At 41.0% G+C, this 21,341-nt stretch overlaps 1 protein-coding gene across 1 annotated transcript in view; it reads right to left on the bottom strand.

Annotated features, from left to right (window-relative positions):
- dlc1 (DLC1 Rho GTPase activating protein) overlaps positions 1-21,060 on the bottom strand; it is a 76,199-nt gene extending 55,139 nt beyond the window's left edge. The window contains exons 1-4 of the mRNA XM_018695722.2: positions 20,376-21,060; positions 15,822-15,956; positions 15,326-15,442; positions 494-527 (exon numbers count right to left, since the gene is read on the bottom strand). Coding sequence (XP_018551238.1) covers positions 494-527; positions 15,326-15,442; positions 15,822-15,956; positions 20,376-20,933 — 844 coding nt within the window. The 5' untranslated portion in view covers positions 20,934-21,060. The remainder of the gene's footprint in view (positions 1-493; positions 528-15,325; positions 15,443-15,821; positions 15,957-20,375) is intronic.
- Positions 21,061-21,341: the final 281 nt, after the last annotated feature.

Genomic DNA, 21,341 nt, shown 5'->3' with positions numbered 1-21,341 from the left:
TGAAGGTGTGTATTTGGATAGATTTGCATATTTTAGGCATTTAGCTGTTTATTATTTGCATTAAATACTTTTTAAAACATTTTATAACGGTGAGTAGGAAATGAGGGTGAAGGTAAATAAAGAAACAGCAAAGGCTTTTTTGCATCAGACTCGACATCCAGTCTAGCTCTTATCTTGGAAAGGCGACAGGCTTGATGGTTTAGTAGATGAGTCTAGGATCTTATCTAGACTTGCATCCAGTGTCTCACAGAACCAGAGCATGTCCTCCTCCACCCAACTGCTCCTTCCCTCCTTCCTGCCTTGCTTCACGTTGTGATCACGGGATACGGCTATCAATCAGATATTGTATCGCCTCTTCACATGACACCAGATGAGGCACACCACCAGATCAACGCTTCATGCTATCACTTCAAAAATCAACATTCTCATCTAGCCAGCCATTATTTGTTAAGTGAACTGAGTGCATGAGAATGAAAAAAGAGCAAAGGCTTACCAGCTTTTTCTTTCTCTGGGATGGTAGAGTTGCTCTGGGAAAGAGAGAAGAAAAAAAGTTATAGTCGAGATAGCTTTGTTATGATGCATTTTCATGTTATGTGATGCCATGCAACTATTCAAATACAAAGCTTGTGATCAATCGGCCTCCCCCCCCTTTATACATCCCTAAATAAACAATGCAAGAATTTAACAGTTTGTGTTATGAAATGCAATAAAGAAACAGTATTTTGTCAGTGTTAGGATGTCGTGATAGCTACATATTTCATCCCTTTGTATGTTCTCCCTGTGGTTCCTCATGCATCCTCTGATTGATGATGCAGAATCCACACAAGAACAAAGGATAAAGCAGGGTCTTGTCTGTGTGTTGAGTGCAACAGTTGGCCCATGAGTGAGACTACAATAATCCTTGCATATCATTACACACAAAGATGTGTTTGTGCACAACGATCAACAATATCACCATATTCTGCTCTGTCCTTTTAGGAATATTGGTTTTAATCAAAGGGGAAAAAAGTATATAGCTACAGCATGGGGACTGCTGCACACACTAATAATACAATCACAGAAACACACACACACACACACACACCAGGAATGTGGTTGCTAAAAAACCATATGCATAGTTTTCTGATGCACGCACGTCTTAATAAATGGTCACAACAGATAACAATGCCACCAGAGACTTCTGAACAAATATTGCGTCACTCTCCTCTGATTGAATGTTGATTCAGCCCTCATGTAGGCCGTCTGGAGAGACATTACTGATAAAATCACAACATATTTTGTTGTTCTCATTGTTCTGCCCATATAATATTTCCTTCTTTGGCTTTGTTGTGAGTTTTTTTTTAAATCATCAACACAAGCTTTCTGGTAAAAATAGATCAGTTGTATGTCATCTCAGTGGTGTGTGAGTGTGTGTGTGTGGGCAGCAGTCAGTTGGAATGTAGAGGTCTTTCTTGCCTCTGACTTTTGACCTCAGGTTCCTTGGGCTGACCTCCACACCCTGACCTGTTTTAATCCACACTCCCCTGGAACAGATCAGACAGAGGGAGGAGGACAAGATACATTCACAATACAGCTCATCCACTCTGTCCACATTTGCCTCTGTGTACAAAAAGTGTAAATATAAACTCTTCCTCCTGATATTTCTATTAAGATAAATATTCTCCTCCTCCATGTTTATCTTTTCCCCTCAGGCCTAATTAGAGTCCTTTAGCTGCGTCCTGCTGTGACTGCTTTAAAGCCTGTTTACCCACTGGCAGCTACTTACACAGTGCTTTCAGCACATTCAAAACCCCTTTGAATATCATCTTAAAGGAACAGTTCATTTTAGGGGAAATACACTCATTTGCTTTCTCTGTTGAGAGTTCAATGAGAAGATCAATACCACTTTCACGTCTGCATAGAAAATAGAAAGCTACCTCCAACAGCCAGTTAGCTTGGATCAGCACAAAGACTGGAAATGGGGAAACAGCCAGTGTGGCTCTGTGCTAACAAAATCTGCTTACAAGCACCTCTGAAGTTCACCAATTTAAACATTGTGTCTTGTATGGAGTGTTGTGTGTTAATTTATTGGCCGGGAGAAGTAGCTTACTAGCGTCATTGGCTGATATTTTTGACCCATGTTGGGCCTGGATTCCACTCTATCAGAACTAGTTTGTCCAACCACATCAGAAATTAAAAGTGGAGAGTGCTGTGAGAGTGCTGTGAAAAGCTGTCCATCACAGAGAGGGAGGTGACACGATATTGTTTAAATATGGGGATAGCGTCTCACATTTTCACACAGTCTCTCCAGGAGGACATTCATTCTGCTGCACTCGGACTTGGAAAGTGCCACAAACGGTTGTGTAACAAATGTTTAAACAAGAGAGAGCTAGAGAGAGAAGCACAATGCATGGCTCCTCTCTAATCTCACCACAGCTGACTGATCGTGACGTGTAGTGGTGTGAACGTCAGGTTGTACATTTCGGAAAGTTATAGAAATGGTATGACACAAACCACCCTCCTAATCCAGTGTCAGAAAGATGCAAGGGAAGGGACTCTGAAGCTGTTCCACCATCAAGCTCCAAGGACATAGTACACTGACCCTTTTAGCCTGTTCTACGTATTCTATCATGGAATATAAGAAAAGGATGCAGACATGTTACTTTAATAGCAACTAAACATGTCCTGTTCATTCTCTCCTCCTCTCATCTTCTTTTCAACAGAATCTGCTGCACCTCTAGCTTCTCCCTTATTCTCAGCATCACACCTCAACTTGTGAAACGTGCTCGCTTGCCAATTTACAGTTTGCTGTCTCACAGATCTTCTTAGTTAACACATAAGCTGCGTTTTTCCGTGAGTGGAAGGTGTCCTTATGCTTCTGTTACTTAACATGATGATTAATATAATGTTTAGTAAAGTCTTCTCTGTACAACTTGTGTAAGATACAGTATGATTTGACGATGAGTATAATCTCACAGGTGAAATATGCTGCTGTGGATTTCTTTGTTTAATTAATCGCGTGACTTTACACTAAACTTCGCAAATCTGATCAACGTCACGTTTTGCAGGTCTTGGGAATTTCTCCCTTGATTCGTTGTCTGTGGGGGATAAGCAAGAGAGAATTTAAGATAAGAGCATGACTTTCATTTTGACTCTACGGGAATACTGTAGCACATGTCCTAATACGAGAAGAAGAAACAGAATGACTCATTATAAGCATAAATTCAGCTACAGGTCCTTTGCTTCTCAAATGTCAAGGGAGCTCTTATGTTTTATGATGAACCACTGCAGGCGTGACACAGTCTGGTGAGCGTGACTACAATGCCTGCTCTCATACGGGGAGTTTGTTTTTGCGAACATGTTGGCTGATTAACGCCGGATAAAGTGTTGTCTTAGTCTCAATCTGTCTTGAGTGAGATTTTTTAGAAGCCACTGGGTGAGCTGTCTACGCATACATACTTTATCTAAAATCCACACAGGTCCATCACTTGCTGGCTACGTCTGCTGAGAACTCCTTGCATGTGTGTGGGTGTATGTAAGTGTGTGACCATGTATTTGTACTTATGCATGTGGTTGAGCATAGTGTGTGGGCAAAAACCAGCATTTAATCATTTCATGGGTCACGTTTCAGACACGTAGTGGGTAAAATTCCCTTTGTGGACAAATAGCTTTACAATTTATTACTGATTAATGACCTAAAAAAGACACCAGGGAGAAGCCGCAGCCAAAGACTCCCACTCACTCCACTGTCACTAAATCACCAGCACAAACAGAACAACAACAGTGAGGTGAGATCAGAGATAGATTTATATTCGGTGCTGTTTCAGCTGTTGGGCTCTAGTAATAGTAGCTCTGCTTTTTCAGTCACAGCAGCGGCCTTGCTTCATTGCCCCTGTGCACATAACACTGCGAATGGTGTGAGACTAATGAGCCAAGACTACAGTAACAACCTGTTTTGTTATTGCCTTTTTTATTAGTTGCATATAAACGGTCTCCGCAGGTTAGATATCTCACAAATCTAGTGACTTCTTAGATAAACCTCATTGTCTTTAATGCATGTGTATGGTGATTTTGTTGAGGTTAAAAAAATCAGTGCAGAGCAGCAGCTTGGAAATGGCTGCTGGTTAACACAGTCTTAATGGATGGTGTCTCAGTCACTATTTCATACTTGTTCCATTGTCTGCTAACAGAAACATGTAAATAAGAGCAGCTTTACTGGGAATTCAGATGAAGGGCAGTCCAGCCATATACTAGGTTTTGACTCAGTCTGAAACTATCCACCTGTGACTCGTTTTTCAAGATTGAAGACTTTTTATAGGATTTGTTGACCATAAGAAAAATATTGAAGAACACCAGCCCTGTCCTTTAATCCTGCTCTGACACATCAAAATATAGCATCACACATTATATTACACTGACACAGCACCACATCAATTCGTGTGTGGATTTTCTTACTTTATAACAAAGCACAGTAGTGTTAAGAAAAAAGAAAAGAAAATACTTAAAACAACTTTCTGTGTTTACCCGCAGAGAGAATGGCCTTGAATGATGGAATCAATATGGGAGGTCTGTGAGGCTTCTCTGCTCAGCACTAACAAGACATTTCAATTCACCAGTGTGCACCCTTCTTATTGTGTAAACACCACACCACGGGTTCCTGTCAATGACCCATGAAGTCACTTACACACAGTGTAAATCTCACCTTCACACAATGCTGTGTTTTTCCTCATAATAGCAATTACAGTAGAATAAGTGTGAGCGAGAGACCACAGGGCCTAACAAGAATGTGAATGAATGGGTACCAGTAAGTACCAGTGTACAGTATTCATAGCACCACGGTCACATATTTTTTTTCCATGTTTGCCTGTACCCCCCCCCCAGCATGCCATAGTACAGGTTGTCTCAGTGTGGGGTTGTCCGGGCCGTGTCAGGTGTCCACTGGAGAGCTGTAGGCTGCAGAGCACACAGGCGTCAGCTGCCTCATTTACTGCCACTAATTTACTGGAAGTAGGTAATGTGGGGGCACGGGGGGTATGGTATGTGTTTGCTTTACATGTGTGTGTGTGTGTGTGTGTGTGTGTGTGTGTAGTGGCCTACAAGCATGTGCGCCTGCATGATTAACCTCTGTAGGGTCATTATTGTCATTCCTGGAGCCAGAAGCTTAGTAAAGTAAGTTTTTCCCACAAATCATTTCAGTTTTAGTAAGGATTTTAACAAACCCAACAGGAGGAGTTGTTACTTGTTTCTGAAATCTGGGAAGAAAAATTAAGTCCACATATTGTTATATTTGTGCTGAAATTAACAAGTAGGGCTGTTACTGTACACACTTGGCCCACAGTGATACAAGTTTTATCTGTAGTAATAAGCATGCACTACATTTTCCTCTCTCCTCTTGTTTCCATTCCATAGCTGTTCATCATCTCTGTCTACAGTGTCAAATACACAGTATTGTGTCCTATGTTGAGCTATAAGATGTTTAAACTGAGTGAATCATTCACATCCAAGACTCCATGTTGTTTATAGCTTCATCATTCCAAAATATTCCTCATGTCTTGGGGATCGTTTTAGTCACAAATTCTGCCCAATATATCTGTTATCTTTGGAAACTTCTTCTTCATCTCTTCTAGAATTTAAAATGTTCTGAAGATTTGAACAAAGTGTGGCTGCATAGCACGACTTTGACTGACTCACTAGTGGTCTGAATTTTAAAAAGAACTATTTGATCAAAAAATAAGTAAAGCAGTATAAAGTATGAACATTCAACGCCAGCTTTTAGTAAGTGACTGTTTTTGAAGTGGTGCTGAAGAAGGCTGTTGTTGCCTGCATTAAAAAAAGCATTGAGTTTCAATACCCAGCCTTAGCAACAAATAATATTTTCTTTTTCAGCAGCAGATCCTGCTTGTGCGTGGCTGCATGCACATGCTTTTCTGTGTGACTGAGTTAGTAAGAGATGTTAAGCAAGCTATTGGCATGTAGTGCTTGCACAACAAACCTGAGCAGTGCACCATGCCTCTCTCATCCCCACTGCCACTCTCTCAACCCCTGCCCCCCTCCTGTGCTGCAGCTGCAGTATGTGTGTGTGTGTGACCACCCATGGTCTGTGCTGGCCAAGGATTAGGGGGCTCAAGCTAACCCAAACCTTTTTCTCCACCACTTAACGCAAATGGCTAAATTGGTGCAGATGGCTTATGGTCAGGTAAGCTGGCGGCTCCAGCGCTAGACATATAGGGTAACTGTGCGCAATAGAGGAAAGACGTGTACGTGTGTGTGTGTGTGTGTGTGTGTGTGTGACTGTGAGTGTGAGTAAGCACACGCGCACGCCTGTCCAGGGCCTTTTGGAGATGTTATCTGCAGCTCATTTCTGTTTTTTGACTGGCATGAATGTGCTCTTTCTGCCCTGCACTTATAAAGGAATTTATTCTCCATGCTCTGTCGACCCCTGGGTGCACGTGTGCAGGGAAACGTGGGAAACAATTTCATTTTAGCCTTCTCCCTGAGTCTAACCCCCGCTACCCCTCATACTTTCTCCCCCGCATCCCCTTTCCACATTTTAACAGTTTCCATACGTAACACTTGGAGTGTGTCAACAGGAAGTGATGCGATGACTTGGTGTAATGATGCGTTGGAACATTTCCTGCAGAGGAAGGTATATTAGTGTCCAGATGTTGGATTTAACAGCTATTTGAAAAGAAAACAACTCCAAACAAAATTGGGTAACATTCTAAACAAAAAAAAAAAAAAAGTCTCAGTAACATGTACTGACATCTTGTGTAGTGCTAAAACCCAGGTGAGTGGGTGCACTTTCAGTCTTTAGTTGTTTTAGGAGGTTAATGATTTTACCATAGTTGACCACTAGCTCGTTCTCTCTTTCAGCCTTGAGCCTGTGAATTATGTTCTGTATGGAGTGATGTTGACTGAGAGAGAGGGTGAGAAAAGAGGATATGCACACACACACACACACACACACACACACACACACACACACATTCGCCTTAGTTTACAAAAGTAAACCAAAGCAACAGGCTTCTGGTTTCAGGCAGTGTCTGGGGGGATTTAGTGCTGGGCCCCTGGAGCATAAACTGTGAACTGGCCCTTGGAATCCATCACCGGACGAGACAGTAACTCTTAACTTGTCTGACCATAAGACTCTTCCTCCCAAAAGGCAGACTAAATGATCACCTAGTTCCACTTCTCAGGTCACTTTGACAGGTGGTGGAATAAAATAAAAGTCCCAGCAGACTGGTTAATTTAGCAAACAAGAAAATAACAAACTGACAGCCACACAGTGTGGATTTTCGTGTATAACTTTAAAATGAGTACAACAGAAACTCTCAAAAAGAAGAATTGGGGTCGGGAAAAAAAGAGACTCAAGAATGATCTCAAAGTTTTTAAAAAGAGTAAAAAAACTACATTGAAGATGTATATTTTTACAAGTGGACTGATGTCGTTCTTTTCTCTCTTCTTTTGGTTCTCTCTACACGCAAACATACCAACAAAAAACATACACACTGACCCACACATCAATACATTAACCACTAAAGGTTATTCAGACAAAAAGTGGTTTTCAAAATGTGTGATTAAAAAGGTCTGAAAACAAAAGACAATCACATGAGACAGCTGTGTTCACATTATTCTGCTGCCCACTTATTACGCTGATTAAGAGACAAAATGTGTCACCTGTTCCCGCTCACCAGGTTGTATTTGTGTTTTATGGACCCAAAGTTAATAGGGATAAGCCTTATGATCCCAACTGCATCAATAATGCCAGCCTGTGGATTAACCACTGACATTTCTGGGAGAAAGCAGAGAGTGGGCTAACAACACAGAGGGATTAGACTGTCCTCTGTAGAGGACTGTGGTGGCCCCTCAGCAGTCCTGTGGCAGACACATGGCTTATTGACTTACCAGAAGGACCAGTGGGCGAGACCTTGCTGGGTCACAGTTTTGTAACATTTGCTGAGGAATGCATAGTCTTGACTATCTACTTAAGAGGGTACAGCATTTGCATAAACCAGGTCAGCACCGCATTGAACTTTAGGTAACTTAACTGTAAACACACTTCATTCACAGGTACAGTTTTTAAGTGCCGCAATATATAAATGAAAAACAAACACCTTTAATGAGCAGGCCACATTCCTTCCATAGACATTAAAACTGAGGGCAAGGATGATTAATTGGGCCAGACACTCAGGTGTATCTTGGCTGAGGAAATATAACTTCAAGGCAAGCATGAATGGAAACACATTCAAAACAAAAATGTGAACACATGCTCAAGCTGAATGTCTCAATTAAAACCCTCAACCACAAGCCTGAATAAGTGTTGCCTAAATTGCACCTGGTTTTACAATGCATTCCTGTGTACATGTTTCAGCATCTGTGAATTTGTGTGTGTGTGTTTCTGAGAGTGTATTCAGTTTGTTTGTTCGTTCTGTGATTTATGGTGCTTCATTATCAGCGGGCTGCAGGGGTGTTTCCAGATGCCTGTATTTTCCAGTCATACCTAAGATTTACTGTCAACAAGTACCATCATCCTGCAACTATTCCCTGCTCTCTTTACTGTCTCCTTTACGTAATAGAGGCACGTTACGCCTCATTGACTCGGTGCGTGCCTTTAATACTACCAACTAGTACCCGTTAGCAACGAACACGGTGGAGTGATGTTTTCAAGCTGGGAGAAAAAATGTGATTCATTGATGTTAAAAAAAGAAAAAAAAGAAAAAAGAGAGAAGAGTACAAAAAAACATATGGAGTCAGTAAATCACATTGGTGATTAAGCTGATGTGATTTAGGCGTCATGCCACAAAATTATGTCATAAAAAACAAACACAGATAGAGTTGCCGTTGAGCACAGGGTGTAAACACTGAGATTTATGTGATATTTGCCTTGCACAGAGATGCTTTAACAGAAAACTAATTCTGTGAAACAATCAAACATATCATAGCCCAAATCTACTGTGACAAAATGTTCAGTATGCACAGTGAGTCAGGCCGATACATGTGGACAATTTCAATACATTTCATGATAGCGTGCTTTGGCTGTGTGCTCTGCTTTGTTTTGGATTTCTGATGATACCCTGACAAAAACCAAAAAAGAGAACTATATCTGTTCAGTATACCCTTCTCTCTCCTGTTCTTGGAGTGCCTTATGCAAAGACTATAGCCTTGAATCCACAGGAAAAACAAGATTTCCTTGTGGGGGTGGAGGAGAAGTTAATTTTCCACATCCTGTTCCAAACACAATCCTTTTCTTTTTTCTTACCCTCTTTTTTTAAACCACAGCGGGTCTGTGTTTGTCTCCTTGTTACAGCTGTGCTCAGCAGAGGAGTGACCTTGGGGACAATGACACCACACAAAGCGGCTAGCGTGGCCATGACCAGAGCCACTACTGGCACCCCTTGTCGGACTGAATGGCGGTTGGTTTCATAGCTCGCTGACTCATTATGGCCTACTACAGTCTTTAAGCCAAATATGCGGGTGGAATGTAGGCAAACAAAATTATGCCTGCTGCACATGGTGTTGACTGTTGACCAAGGACGGGGATGAGAGAGAGTGGGAGCAAATGTAGAAACAAATAAAAGGCAGTGAAAGTTGCAAAATATTGAGTCTTTTATCTGAGTGGGACATTGAGAAGGTGTGGTCTAGATAAAGGATGTTTGGGGACTGTGAGGCTGCCAAACCGGGACACAGAGGAAGGACAGAGCAGAGATCTGCTAGTGACCTTAGCACGCAAACCACAGCACTTCTATTGTCCACTAAACCACAGACAGATAAAGAGTCATGTACATACATAACCATGACAGGGAATACAGTCTTTCCGTTTTTCTAAAATAAAAATATCACTCAATCAATCATCTCCTAAAAAAATCCCTTGAATCCAGACATGGAAACTAATTTCAGAATTTCAGTGTCAAACAGCAGCAAAACCACTAAAGGAGATGACAGAAGTTGTGTTTGGAGCACTGTTGCCGTGGAGACAGAATACAGATCCAAACACAAGGTTAAAGGTTGCCCTGTTATGGAATGTTTACCAAAGACGGAGAGGACGAGGGCTGGTATAGGGCAGCGCCCTCACGCTCACCATATGCATGACATGTAAAACACCCCCATGCTAAAGTTAACAGATAGCCATGCTCTGTGCTGCATTCAGTAGCTGAGGTCTTTAGGGGATTCTGAGTATATGTCTTGCTGGTGGGAACGCTAAGCACTGAAGGTGACTGATATGTTGTTTCCGACTGTAACATTCAGAGGAAGGTGGTCAGGGGTCAGCAGCCTCCACCCGCCTCTGTGGCTTGGCACATCCTCTGCAGCCACAGAGCTCTAAAAATAGAGTCACATAACAAATGGCTCTCGCACCATGCATAACTTTGTTTGTCACTACAGATTACACTTATAAAGCCTAATTAATGACTGCTAATACTGCAATGACAAGCCATAAAACAAATCATTAAAAAATCTATAACACCATCACTAAAGCTAGTGCTACTCACGATTGAAAATAATGACACTAATGAAGGAAATCTTTCAGTGAAAGGATATAATTACAGCTGAAACAATAAATTAGTCGACCGCCGGGAAATTAATCAGTAAGTATTTTGACATTTAACTGATTTACTCATTGGTTTCAGATTCTGAAGTGTGAATATTTTTTACTTTTCTTTGTCTCTATTTTTTGAAATGCTATAAACCAAACAATGAATCAATTAATTGAGAAAATAATCAGCAGATTAATAAATAATGAAAATAATTGTGACTTGCAGCCATAAATATAATATAAAGCCAAATCAGTAGATACATCATAAGTCTATAAACCAAATGAAACCCACCTGTTGCAACACAACAATGTAAGCCAAACAACACTGAAAAGACACCTGCTACACTACGCAAGTAATAGAAACCTGCCAACAAAAACACTGCTGGGCAAAGAATAGCAGTTCCACCATGGTAAAAAAAAACACCTGCTGTGGCACAACATCCGCTAGATGTTAGCCCCACATTCGATGCAAGGACAACAGCCACCTGCTGCAGGCTAACAATAGCCACCAGCTAAGCTAGCGAGGAGCCAAGAATGCATTCACTTGAACCCAATGTCTTATCCACAGCAGTGAGTGAATGATACTGTATATGCCAAGTGAACGTCCTCTCATCAACCAACGTACACAGGCACATATCAACATTTATCATGGTTACATAAGAGACAGCATGAGTATGTGCTTGGAATAATCACACCAAAGTGTTACTCTAAATACCAGAAGGTGTCGGGGGAACAGTAATAACAACTACCTCTTGCATAATCCAGCACAAGATGGAAGGAATGCAAATGTACAATGATAAACACTTCATAGTTCACACAGGCTCTACAAACATATCTGATATTGAAATATTCACACACACACACACACACACACACACACACACGAACCAGTTCTTTGCAATCATCCACAAGACACGAGATGGGACAGTCACATTTCTTTCCCCCTGACTTTTTACACTGATACCTTTCAGAGGTTCACAGCTGTTTTAAAGCCTAGATACACATCAGGCAGCCATCGAGATTTCACAGAACCCTGGTTGCATGTGTAAATCTCATTTTATCAACTGTAGTGGTTTCAGAAAGTATTCAGATCCTTCGTACGCTAAATGGTTAAATGGATTTTTTGCATCAATCTACACTCAATAACCCATAATAACAAAGTGAAAACATGTTTTTAGAAACTTTTGCTAATTTATTATAAATTGAAAACTGAAATATCTCATTAATTCTGTAATTTTTAGAACTCCCTTTGACTGCATTTACAAAGTAAAATTACAGCTTAAAGTCTTCTGTAAAAGCTTTGCACATCTGGACTTGGTAGTTTATCCCATTCTTTCTGTCAGACTGGATGGGAAGCATCTGTGAACTTCCATCTTCAGGTCTCTCTACAGATGCTCCATGGGGTTTAAGTCTCGGCTTTGGCTGGGCCACTCAAGGACAGTAAGAGACTTGTCCCAAAGCCACTCCAGTGTCATCATGGCTGTAGGCTTTGGGTCATTGGCATGCTGACAGGTGAACCACCACCTGCATGCTGGAGCAGGTTTTCCTTTCCCTGCCGCAGAGAGGCACCCCCATTGCATGATGCTGTTTGGAATTCATCCCAAAGTGTTCAATCTTTGTCTCATTAGACCAGAAAATCCTTTCCTTATGCTCTTAGAATCTTTTAAATGCTGTTTGGCAAACTCCAAGTAGGCTGTCATATGCTTTTTACTCAAAGTGGCTTCCATCTGGGCATTTTGCCAAAAAGGACTGATTGATGAAGTGCTGCTGAGATGGAAATCCTTCCAGCAGGTTCTTCCATCTCTGAAGAGGTTCTCCAGTCTCTGAAGAGGACCTCTAAAGCTCTGGTGGCGCGACTAAGGCACTACTTGCCCAATTGCTCCGTCAGGCCCACACGGCCACTCAACGAAGAGTTCTGGTGATTCCAAACTTCTTCCATTTCACAAATATTCGAGGCCACTCCTCCTACAATACAATTAAGTGTGCGAAAAGCAAAAGGGTCTGAATACCTTTTATAGTTACTGTATATGGGCCAGTAACAGCTCACGTTTCACTCACACGAAGCATCTTTCCCTGGCCATCATTACAAGTGGTGACAGTGACTTCAGTCCCCATCAAGTTCCTACATTTACTGTTGGCCAAGCTGGTGGTTTGAAACCATTCAAATGGCTAGCTTGGCTTGGCAAGACTTTAGTGGATGAATACCAGTAACAGCTGCACACTTTCAATCTCTCCATATAAGCATGAATCTCTCAACTTTTTACAGATTTCATGGGGGTCTAGAGGACAAAATTAATGGATTTTTGATTGGAAAGAGGAAGAATGAATGAACACTTAACAGCTGGACCAGGATTAATTCTGCGATTGATAGTTTAATAAAGCAACTTTAGAATTTAATTCCTCAGGTTTCAGATTTGAACCTCTCACTAACCTTTCCTGTGGAGATATTTATCTTGGTACAATACATATACAGTATCAAGGTCATGTTGTAATAGGTCTACATACATACTACATACAGACTTATCATTAATCACTAGAGTGTGTACTGTAACAGTTTCTGTGTTGATGTAACTTTGAAATAGCTGCACTCGCCATCTGGCCTGCCAAAAAGACAGATCCTGTGCAAATACTTTCATTAGGACTGATGTCAAGACATGTTCAAGGCAGTACATGCAAATTAAAATGTAAATGCGATGCAGCACAGACTCTGTGATTTGCTGGGATTTTGGCTGCAAAAACATTTTTGTACATACACAGTACAAGGTCTGTTTTAAATGTAAGACTTTCTTCTTATTTTTTGGATGTGTCTAATCACTGTATATTGGGTGAACAAAGTGAAAAGGACACCCTCCAATTTAATATAATCCAAACTCCCTTCAATAAATAATATTATTCTGAGGCTTTTAATGTTCAGCCTTTGTTGACACTGTGCCAAAGGTTTTGATTTAATTTAATTGTACTTTTTTGAGGATAAAATTTGTATTGGTGTATTTGCTGTACTACAAGCAGTTCTGGTAACTCAGTCAACCCACGTATAATCTATAATAATCAAAGCAATAAGCAGTAAGGGGTAATGATAGTAGGAGAATGGACAACTTTATTTCACTTTATAATGTGAGATTACATTCACATCAAAGAGAACCACAGGTTGCACATTTCCCTCTGGGTAAATTTTATGGTAAAATGCTGGCAAAATACACTACCTTCCCTGTTATTTAGAAATGAGTTGTATTTTTTATAATAACAAATTATAGTAATTATTCTGTTCTTGAACAATCTATTTTATTATGCATGCTTTATATTTAATAGTAATCTATCATCATGTAAAACACAAGTGTGATGTCTGGTTGAATTCGATTTTTAATCTCAACCCTGGTTCTTCTTCACATCTGCCTTGTGTTTACATCATTTAAAGGATTTGTATTGTCAAACTAAAAAGATTAGGTGGGCGTCACAACACTTTAAGTCTGAAAAGACTCAACAGACCCCTACAACTATTAACCACTGAGAATCCCCTTCATGATGTCATCATCTCTTTGGCCTCAATCAATCACCCCACAGGGCCTCCACTGTAAAAAGCCTCCTATTAGGCGCAGTAAAAGCAGTGTTTACCCAAGCTTAGTGAGTTACCTTGGGTTACTGCAGGAATGGAGGTTGTGGAAACAGTTGGCCACAGACATAATACATCATACATCTCCGACTGCGTTGATCTGTGCCTCTTCAATTAACCGAGAAATATTCTTCTTTTTTTGTGTGACGCTAGAAAAGTTGTGACGTGCAACAAGACAAAGCAATGTCAAGAAGGAATAGTGAGAGATAATGCAGGAATGTGAGATGCCCTTTTTGTCAAGGCATTCTGATGTTTCCACAGGTTGCAGTTTTGCTCAAGCTAGATAACAGGACTGTTTTGCTACATCCTGTCTGACATTTAGTGTTATCCTATTATGCATCACTATGCAAATATCTCTACATCATTCTTTTTTTTTTACATTTCTATTCAAGCAATCACTGTAAAAGCACTGAGTGCTTAGTCCACTGGCTACAAGCCTTGTTCATTTTACCCTGGCTCTGAAGGGAATGGCAAAACAAGGCTGACAAAGTCATTAAGTGAGCAAGCAAGGGGTTTGAAGACACACGTCTCACTTGAAGCGTGTCCCCCCTCCCTCCCCCTTGCCCTGGCTTTTCACCTCCCAGACCCCCCTTCTGACCCCTTTGTTGGGGCGAAGGGGTCTAGATCTTTGTAACCAGCTAATTATAGAGTTTTAACGTCTGCTTGGCTAAGCCCTAAGTGCTGGAGGACATTCCTACAATTGGGAAATTCATTATGAGTATGTGTGTGTGTGTTTCTTTGTGTGTGTGCCCTCTGTGTTTGCTGTTTTTATTTAAACTTTGAACGACAATGTCCCAAGGGAAACATGTGTTATATAGGCCACATAAAAAGCTGTTAAACAGTAGCTGTACTCACATCTGAAAACCATGACAACAATTTTAAATTCCTTATCAAGTACGCACAAGAAAAAACAGAAACCACAATAACGGCCACAGTTATGAGCAATCAGCATTTCAGGGTCTTAGAAAAACGTGAAAAAAAACCCCACTATAAATAAGCTTCCTTTAAGATGTAGACACACAAACGTTAAAAACTGAAATGTGAAGGAGAGGAATCCAAGAAGGAATCAAGTGAAGTCTGATGGCAAGAAATTTGACTGCTCAAAAGGCTCTCACCCAAGGGCCAAGGGCTCAGATTCTTTATTAATATCTCACCTCATGTCTGGTGCTGATGTATTCTGATATGATACATAGCTCCTGACTTACCCCACTCTTAGGTTTTGCTCCAAGGTCAGGTGCAGGTCCTGAGGTGGAGGCAACAGCAGGAGCGTGTGAATGTGGAGGGTTTTGTGACGCTGCTGGTGTAGATCCTAAATCCAACTCCTGCACATGTAAAAGGCAAAGATGGCAACATGACATACACTGTTATACTAAATGTAATTTTCCTCTAATGTTTTAGTATTTCTCTAAAGTTGATCAAAAACACAGTTTTGCAGATGGAAAACATCCAACATAGTTTATCAGTATTGATGCAAGGAGGCAGATGAATGATGTTCCCTCGTTATCTGTCACATTGCTGTGGCTTTTAGTGGCCACTAGGGGACATACAGGTATACTACAGGTGAGAGAAAAAATTGAATGAATAAATACTTGAGGTTTCTGTCTGAATCCATAAGATGCGGGACACATAAAAGATGCTGCTATGCATGCAGGTTAATTTCTGGTTTGCTGTGAAAACTACTGGTAACATGCAGGTGTGTACCAGGAGCTGTCGTCGATGGAGGGTGGGGGTGTTGTCCATAGAGCAAGTGGCGCTTAGGGCATTCTCAATTTCCTGATCCAACTGGTCCAGCTTCATCAGCAGCAACACCATTGAATCCAGTCGAGCATGCTCACGCTGAATAAAGATAAATAAGAGACAAAAAGTATCACCACTGCACTGAGCTCATGTATGAAAGCAGGACAAATGATCAAAATGGAGATGTATATGAGATGTTTTTCGGCATTCACCGGATGCATTTTTTTGTCCACCTTTTTTTCATCTCTCATTTATTCAGTAATAAATAACAGAGCACTAGGCTGGCATTTGTCAGCTTGCTTCCTGTTTGCAGCAAGGCACAAGAATTTTATCATCATAATCTCATCTCAACCCACCCTATAGTTCTTGGCTTTACTTCCATCGTCATTAAGATAACTGTCAATTCTATAAAATCTGCAATTTATACTTACTTGGGATATGTCCAAACAATTAATATCAAACCATCAAGTTTGGCTCTTAGCCCTTCATGCCAGAGGAATCAAGTATCTCTGCTGTCTTCAGTAAACTATGTTCATGCTTCTTTCTCCACTCCTTACTTGTCTTTCTCTTTCCTCTTCCTTTCAAACCTCTGCTAATGTGCTAATGTGTCTCCTGACACTCTCACCCTCTGCTCCTGCTGCAGCCTTCTCCTTTCTGCTTGTTTCCTTTGTTTTTTTTTCCTTTTGTAACACTGCTCCATTTTTTTAATCATATGACTTCAAAACTTTAAATATTTCCCCATTAGTCCTCCAACATGCACTGCTAAACTGTCCATCCAAACAGAGTGAAAACAAGTCTCATACTGACATCAGGTGGTGTGTCTCCAGTAAAACAAGCTAAATGGCGGTCCAGCCACCCTCTACTCTCCACACACCACTCTGCCCCTTCCTGTCCCTCAATCCTGTTTTGTTTGAAGCAATATAAGCCCTTGTTACATGTTCTAAAACTTAAAAAATCCCTCTCTGCAATCCTTAAACACAGTAAATGTTTTCATTTCCTTCTGCATGTCTTTTATCCTGGCTCCGGGTGTGGCTCTCTGTCTGAGCTTCTCTCCCGAGAGGACCCCCAAGAAATTACATCACACGGCCGGCTCATTAGTCCCAAACAAACCTTGTTACAATATGGTCTAACAGACCCTGTTAAACACTTTATGAGGGTGAGCTCATGGGACACAGCCACTGTGACTGTATGTTGTGCAAGTACAGAGGCTATGTTAACATGTGAATGTGAGTCTTGTTTTCATGTGCTGCATCTGTTCCTAAATGTGATACATTAAAGAGAAATCTCATCGGTTTATATAGGATGAAATGAAAACTGTAATAACATGAAAAATACATATTATAAAAATGTGCTGTGAAGTGGCTAATGTAGCTTGATCTTGTTTGAGTTAAGTTTACAATGGGTGTGAACGGATGACAACATTCATATGAGCTGAGTGGTGACTAATGCTAATGTGTGTGCTGTTGACAGGCTTATGGGTCTGAGATAGAATCTGCATCATGATAAACAGGCTACAGCCTCAGCCCTGCGACTGGCTCCCAGCTCCATCCCTAATAACGTCTTATGACTTGCGCTTACATTTATTTTCCAGTTAGTGCCCAATTAGCCTGTCAAAAGCAGTTCCTATTGGGTTTGCTGAGAGAGCAAATAGACATCGAGGGCCATGTGTGTCATGGAAATGTGTCTCACATTGATGCATTCATTGGCATTCCGAGCTAGCGGCAGCGCACATCGTTACGTTCTGTCTCCCTGGCAAAGTTTCACAATGAAACATTGTATCGTGGTAAAACAATGACATCTTTACGAGGCCTCACTGAATGAACAAAAGCATCTGGCTCGAGATGGCAATAACAACCACAAAACGGCAGAGTAAAAAACAAGTGCAGTGCAATGTCAGGCGCCTCAGAGAGGCAAAGTTTTTCAGGGGGCATTCTGGTGGTTTGGGTGTTCTCAGAAGGTTTCTTTTCTCTCTCTCTCCCATCTTTTGAGGTTTCTGTTACATTCCTCTCGACTTCCTGTTTTTTGAGATGGGAGACAGTTCCCACACTGTTTGAACTCTCAGACCCCTCCTTCCCCTTTTCTTGCTTCTCTTTTTTCCAACCCCCCCTTACACTCGGTGGCCTGCATCCCATTTCTCAGACCTGTCCATTAAACGGAGGATCTCTTTCTCTGCTGTGCTAAACATAGTGTGCAGACAATTACGCATCAAAACACTGCACGTTCACCCTGTTTAATGTGAGCATTTCATTCATACACAGTGAGGAAAAAGTCAAGTGTTAAAATAATAAATAATACACAAAGACAGAGAGAGAAAAAGAGAGAACACTGAGATGGTGATGTTGCCAAGTCGTCTGCTGTCAGATAAATGACTGTTGAGCCAGTTTGGCCCTGAGGTCAGGATAAGGCCTTGTTGCTAAAACAAATAAACACAGTAACAAAGCCCAATATCAGGTTAATCTCAAGTCATTATGCAAACCAGATGGGTTCATTTTACAAACTGAATCTGCAACAATAACATGGTCTGCTGGGAACATTGTCATTAGTTAGTACAATATCTTGTCAGGGACAATTCCAGATTGCTGTTGCCATTGTCAACTAAGAGGATAATAACATCAGTTCAGTAATTTTCGTCATGATATTCAAGAGCTGCTTCTCTCTTTTCTTTCTACTAAATGTTACCTCCCTTGCGGATTTAATAATGTCCGTTTTTACTGCCTAATTTTTTCTCTGTCACCATGACTTTGCCTAAAACATTTTTTCTTAGTAAAATGGCTTCATACAGAATGTATACACACAGTGTGGTTAAAACCCCATGGTGCTGTCAAAGAAAAGACGAGCCATTGCCATATGCTAGATGGATTGCCTTGGCGCCTTCCACTTTTATGGTTGAACTCCTCCTTTTCGAGGTCCAGGAGCCAGGTTTTTGGGACATTTAATCCAAAGGTTTAAAGTCATCCTAAGTTTGAAATTGGAGCCAGTGGTAATAAAGTGCAGCACTGGTTTTCCATGTCCCTACACTGGACTGGGCGCTTGCATTTTTTGGCAGCTGATACAGTGACATCAACATTGGTCATGACTAGGAGGACCACCACAGTCACAGTCTTGTCACTTATGTTGAAATAATGTAATGATAATACATGAAAATGTCAACGATTACACAACTCATACACTTTTCAGGAACATAGACACAACCAGAGTGTCAGCGTATAATTCATCATGCCAATACTTTGACTGGTAGCATGCCATTACTCAGTCAGCATCATAGCAGATGGTAGGCTTTCCATTCAAGGTGAAAAAACATTTGTTTTATTGTCGTTTTAGTGAGTTGTGGTGGTCTACATTGAAGACAACATGACATCACACATCATCTCATCTGTGTAGTTACTTACAGATCTGCCACACTAAACATGACTAAACACACCACAAGTCATCACCATGCAGCATATTGTCCCATTATAAAAACCACAGTAACATCTCAACACAATAAACCTGTTCATGATATCATATCACAGGAGTGCATACACCTAAAAGAAAACTGATTATCTTGTTTTATTATTTATTTTAATCTTATGTACAAAAAAAAAATCAGCATTTAATGATTACCAGTACTAAACCTATGTGTGCACAGCAGGACATTTTTGATTACATTTAGCTTTTACTAAATGTTGTGTATTTATGTAACAGTTACGATGCAGAACAGGGTAACAAAATGTTTCCCCGGTTTCTATAATTTATAGATCAAACCTGTACAAAGATGCAACTTTGAAAACAACTCAAGCAAAGAACTTTCATGTTAAACTCTGTAAAGGTCGCTGTTTACAAGAGGGCGATCGTCTTCAACTAGAACATATCACAAGAATTTAACTTTGCACAATATGGTACTTGTCTAAACAACATGCCTGCTTAATGCGTGCTGCGTCGTAAATAATGGATTTCTTGTTGTCATTCCAAAAGGGCTAACGCTGCATCTACTAATATTGAATAAATACTATGTCAGTTCTCTGGCCTTTGCTTTGTTCCAGTGAGTCCAAATTCATGAACTGCGTATTAAGTTTTTGGCACTGTACTGTACCTAACACGCTCACTGGCTAGCAGTGTGTAAATAGTACAACATACAGTATTTGGTGGAGAAAGCTGGTTCAGCCTTTCCCCAAAGAGATTACTTGAGCTTTCAACCCCCTCTACATTCATAGTCCTCATGCCCTTATAGGACCTTGTTTTGCAATGAGTGGTTGAGAAAGAGTAAAACATTTCACAGACCCCCCCCACTCACAGATCTGTAAGCATGTGAGAGTGAAGTCATTGTTTTCCTAGAAGCTTGCCAGAGTGTGGGACAAAAATTATTTGTAGGCCGTTTATGCCCAGTAAGTGTCAGTTCATTTAAAGAAAGAGCTTAATTTGAGGTGCTGAAGTGCCAGAACCACATTAACTACACAAAACAAACACAAAACTAATCACAACTAATATTAATTATGTGACACTGTATCCCCTCTACAGCTATATAATAATTAGCCTTACCTTTCTCATGCGCACTTTGACCACGCTGTCCTCTTTTGGGTCTCCGGGTTCATTCGTTCCATCTAAAGCTGGACTGACGAGGTGTGTGCCGCTGTAAGTAACTGCGTGTGCGGCCTCATCTGTTTCCTCCATTTTAGCAACTGCGGCTCCTGGCCTGTGGTGTTCCCTCTGACCATCTGCCACCTCAGAGGCAGGTGACTCACTGAAGTAACGACCGGAGGCTTGGTTGCTATGGCTTCCCTCTGGCGAGAGCTCATCGTTGACCTCTGCAGAGCATGATGGCAGGTTTTGGCCGTGCTGCTCAGTAGCTGCATGTTTATCATCCATAAGAGAGCGCTGAACGTCTGGATTTTGGGTGATATTCAAGGCAATGTTCTTTTGAGGATCCAGTACTGAGGTGTCATCTGGCTCAACATAGCTAACTTCTAGGATAGTGTCCAGTTTTGAACAACTATTTTCCAACTGCTCAGCTATGGTTTGATCATCACAAAACACCAAGTCTTTGGACACTGATCTTACATCCACGTCTTCTGTTGGTTGACTTACGGAGGTCGTCATTTCCACATACTTGTCTGCACGCTGAGTAATGTTTACCTGTGTTGGGGTCTTTTTCTGAACATCCAGTATCAACTTGTTCAGATGGCACGCTGCTGTTAACTGTCATAGAGCAACACTGACCTTTGAAACAAATATCAGATGATGTGATTGGCCCATACCTGACTTCTGCTGTTTTCTCACTGCTTCCTGCTTGTGCACTTTCCTCTCCCTGAGGCCCATTCATCCCCGTCATTTCAATATTATCCTGGTCCAACACAGTCTGGTAGGATATTTCGCAACCGTGAGCCTGATCCAATACCCCAGTGCAGTCATGACGATCTTGCTCCTCTCCTCGAATGTCTCTTGAGTGATGTTTAAGTCCTGTATTTTCATTTAGAGTTTCTAGGTCATTTAATCTATCCAGCTTGT

Source organism: Lates calcarifer, linkage group LG5 (genome assembly GCF_001640805.2).
Source record: "Lates calcarifer isolate ASB-BC8 linkage group LG5, TLL_Latcal_v3, whole genome shotgun sequence".
Lineage (NCBI taxonomy): Eukaryota > Metazoa > Chordata > Actinopteri > Centropomidae > Lates > Lates calcarifer.
Note: the sequence above shows the minus strand (reverse complement) of the source record. Positions and strands in the feature narration are given on the sequence as shown.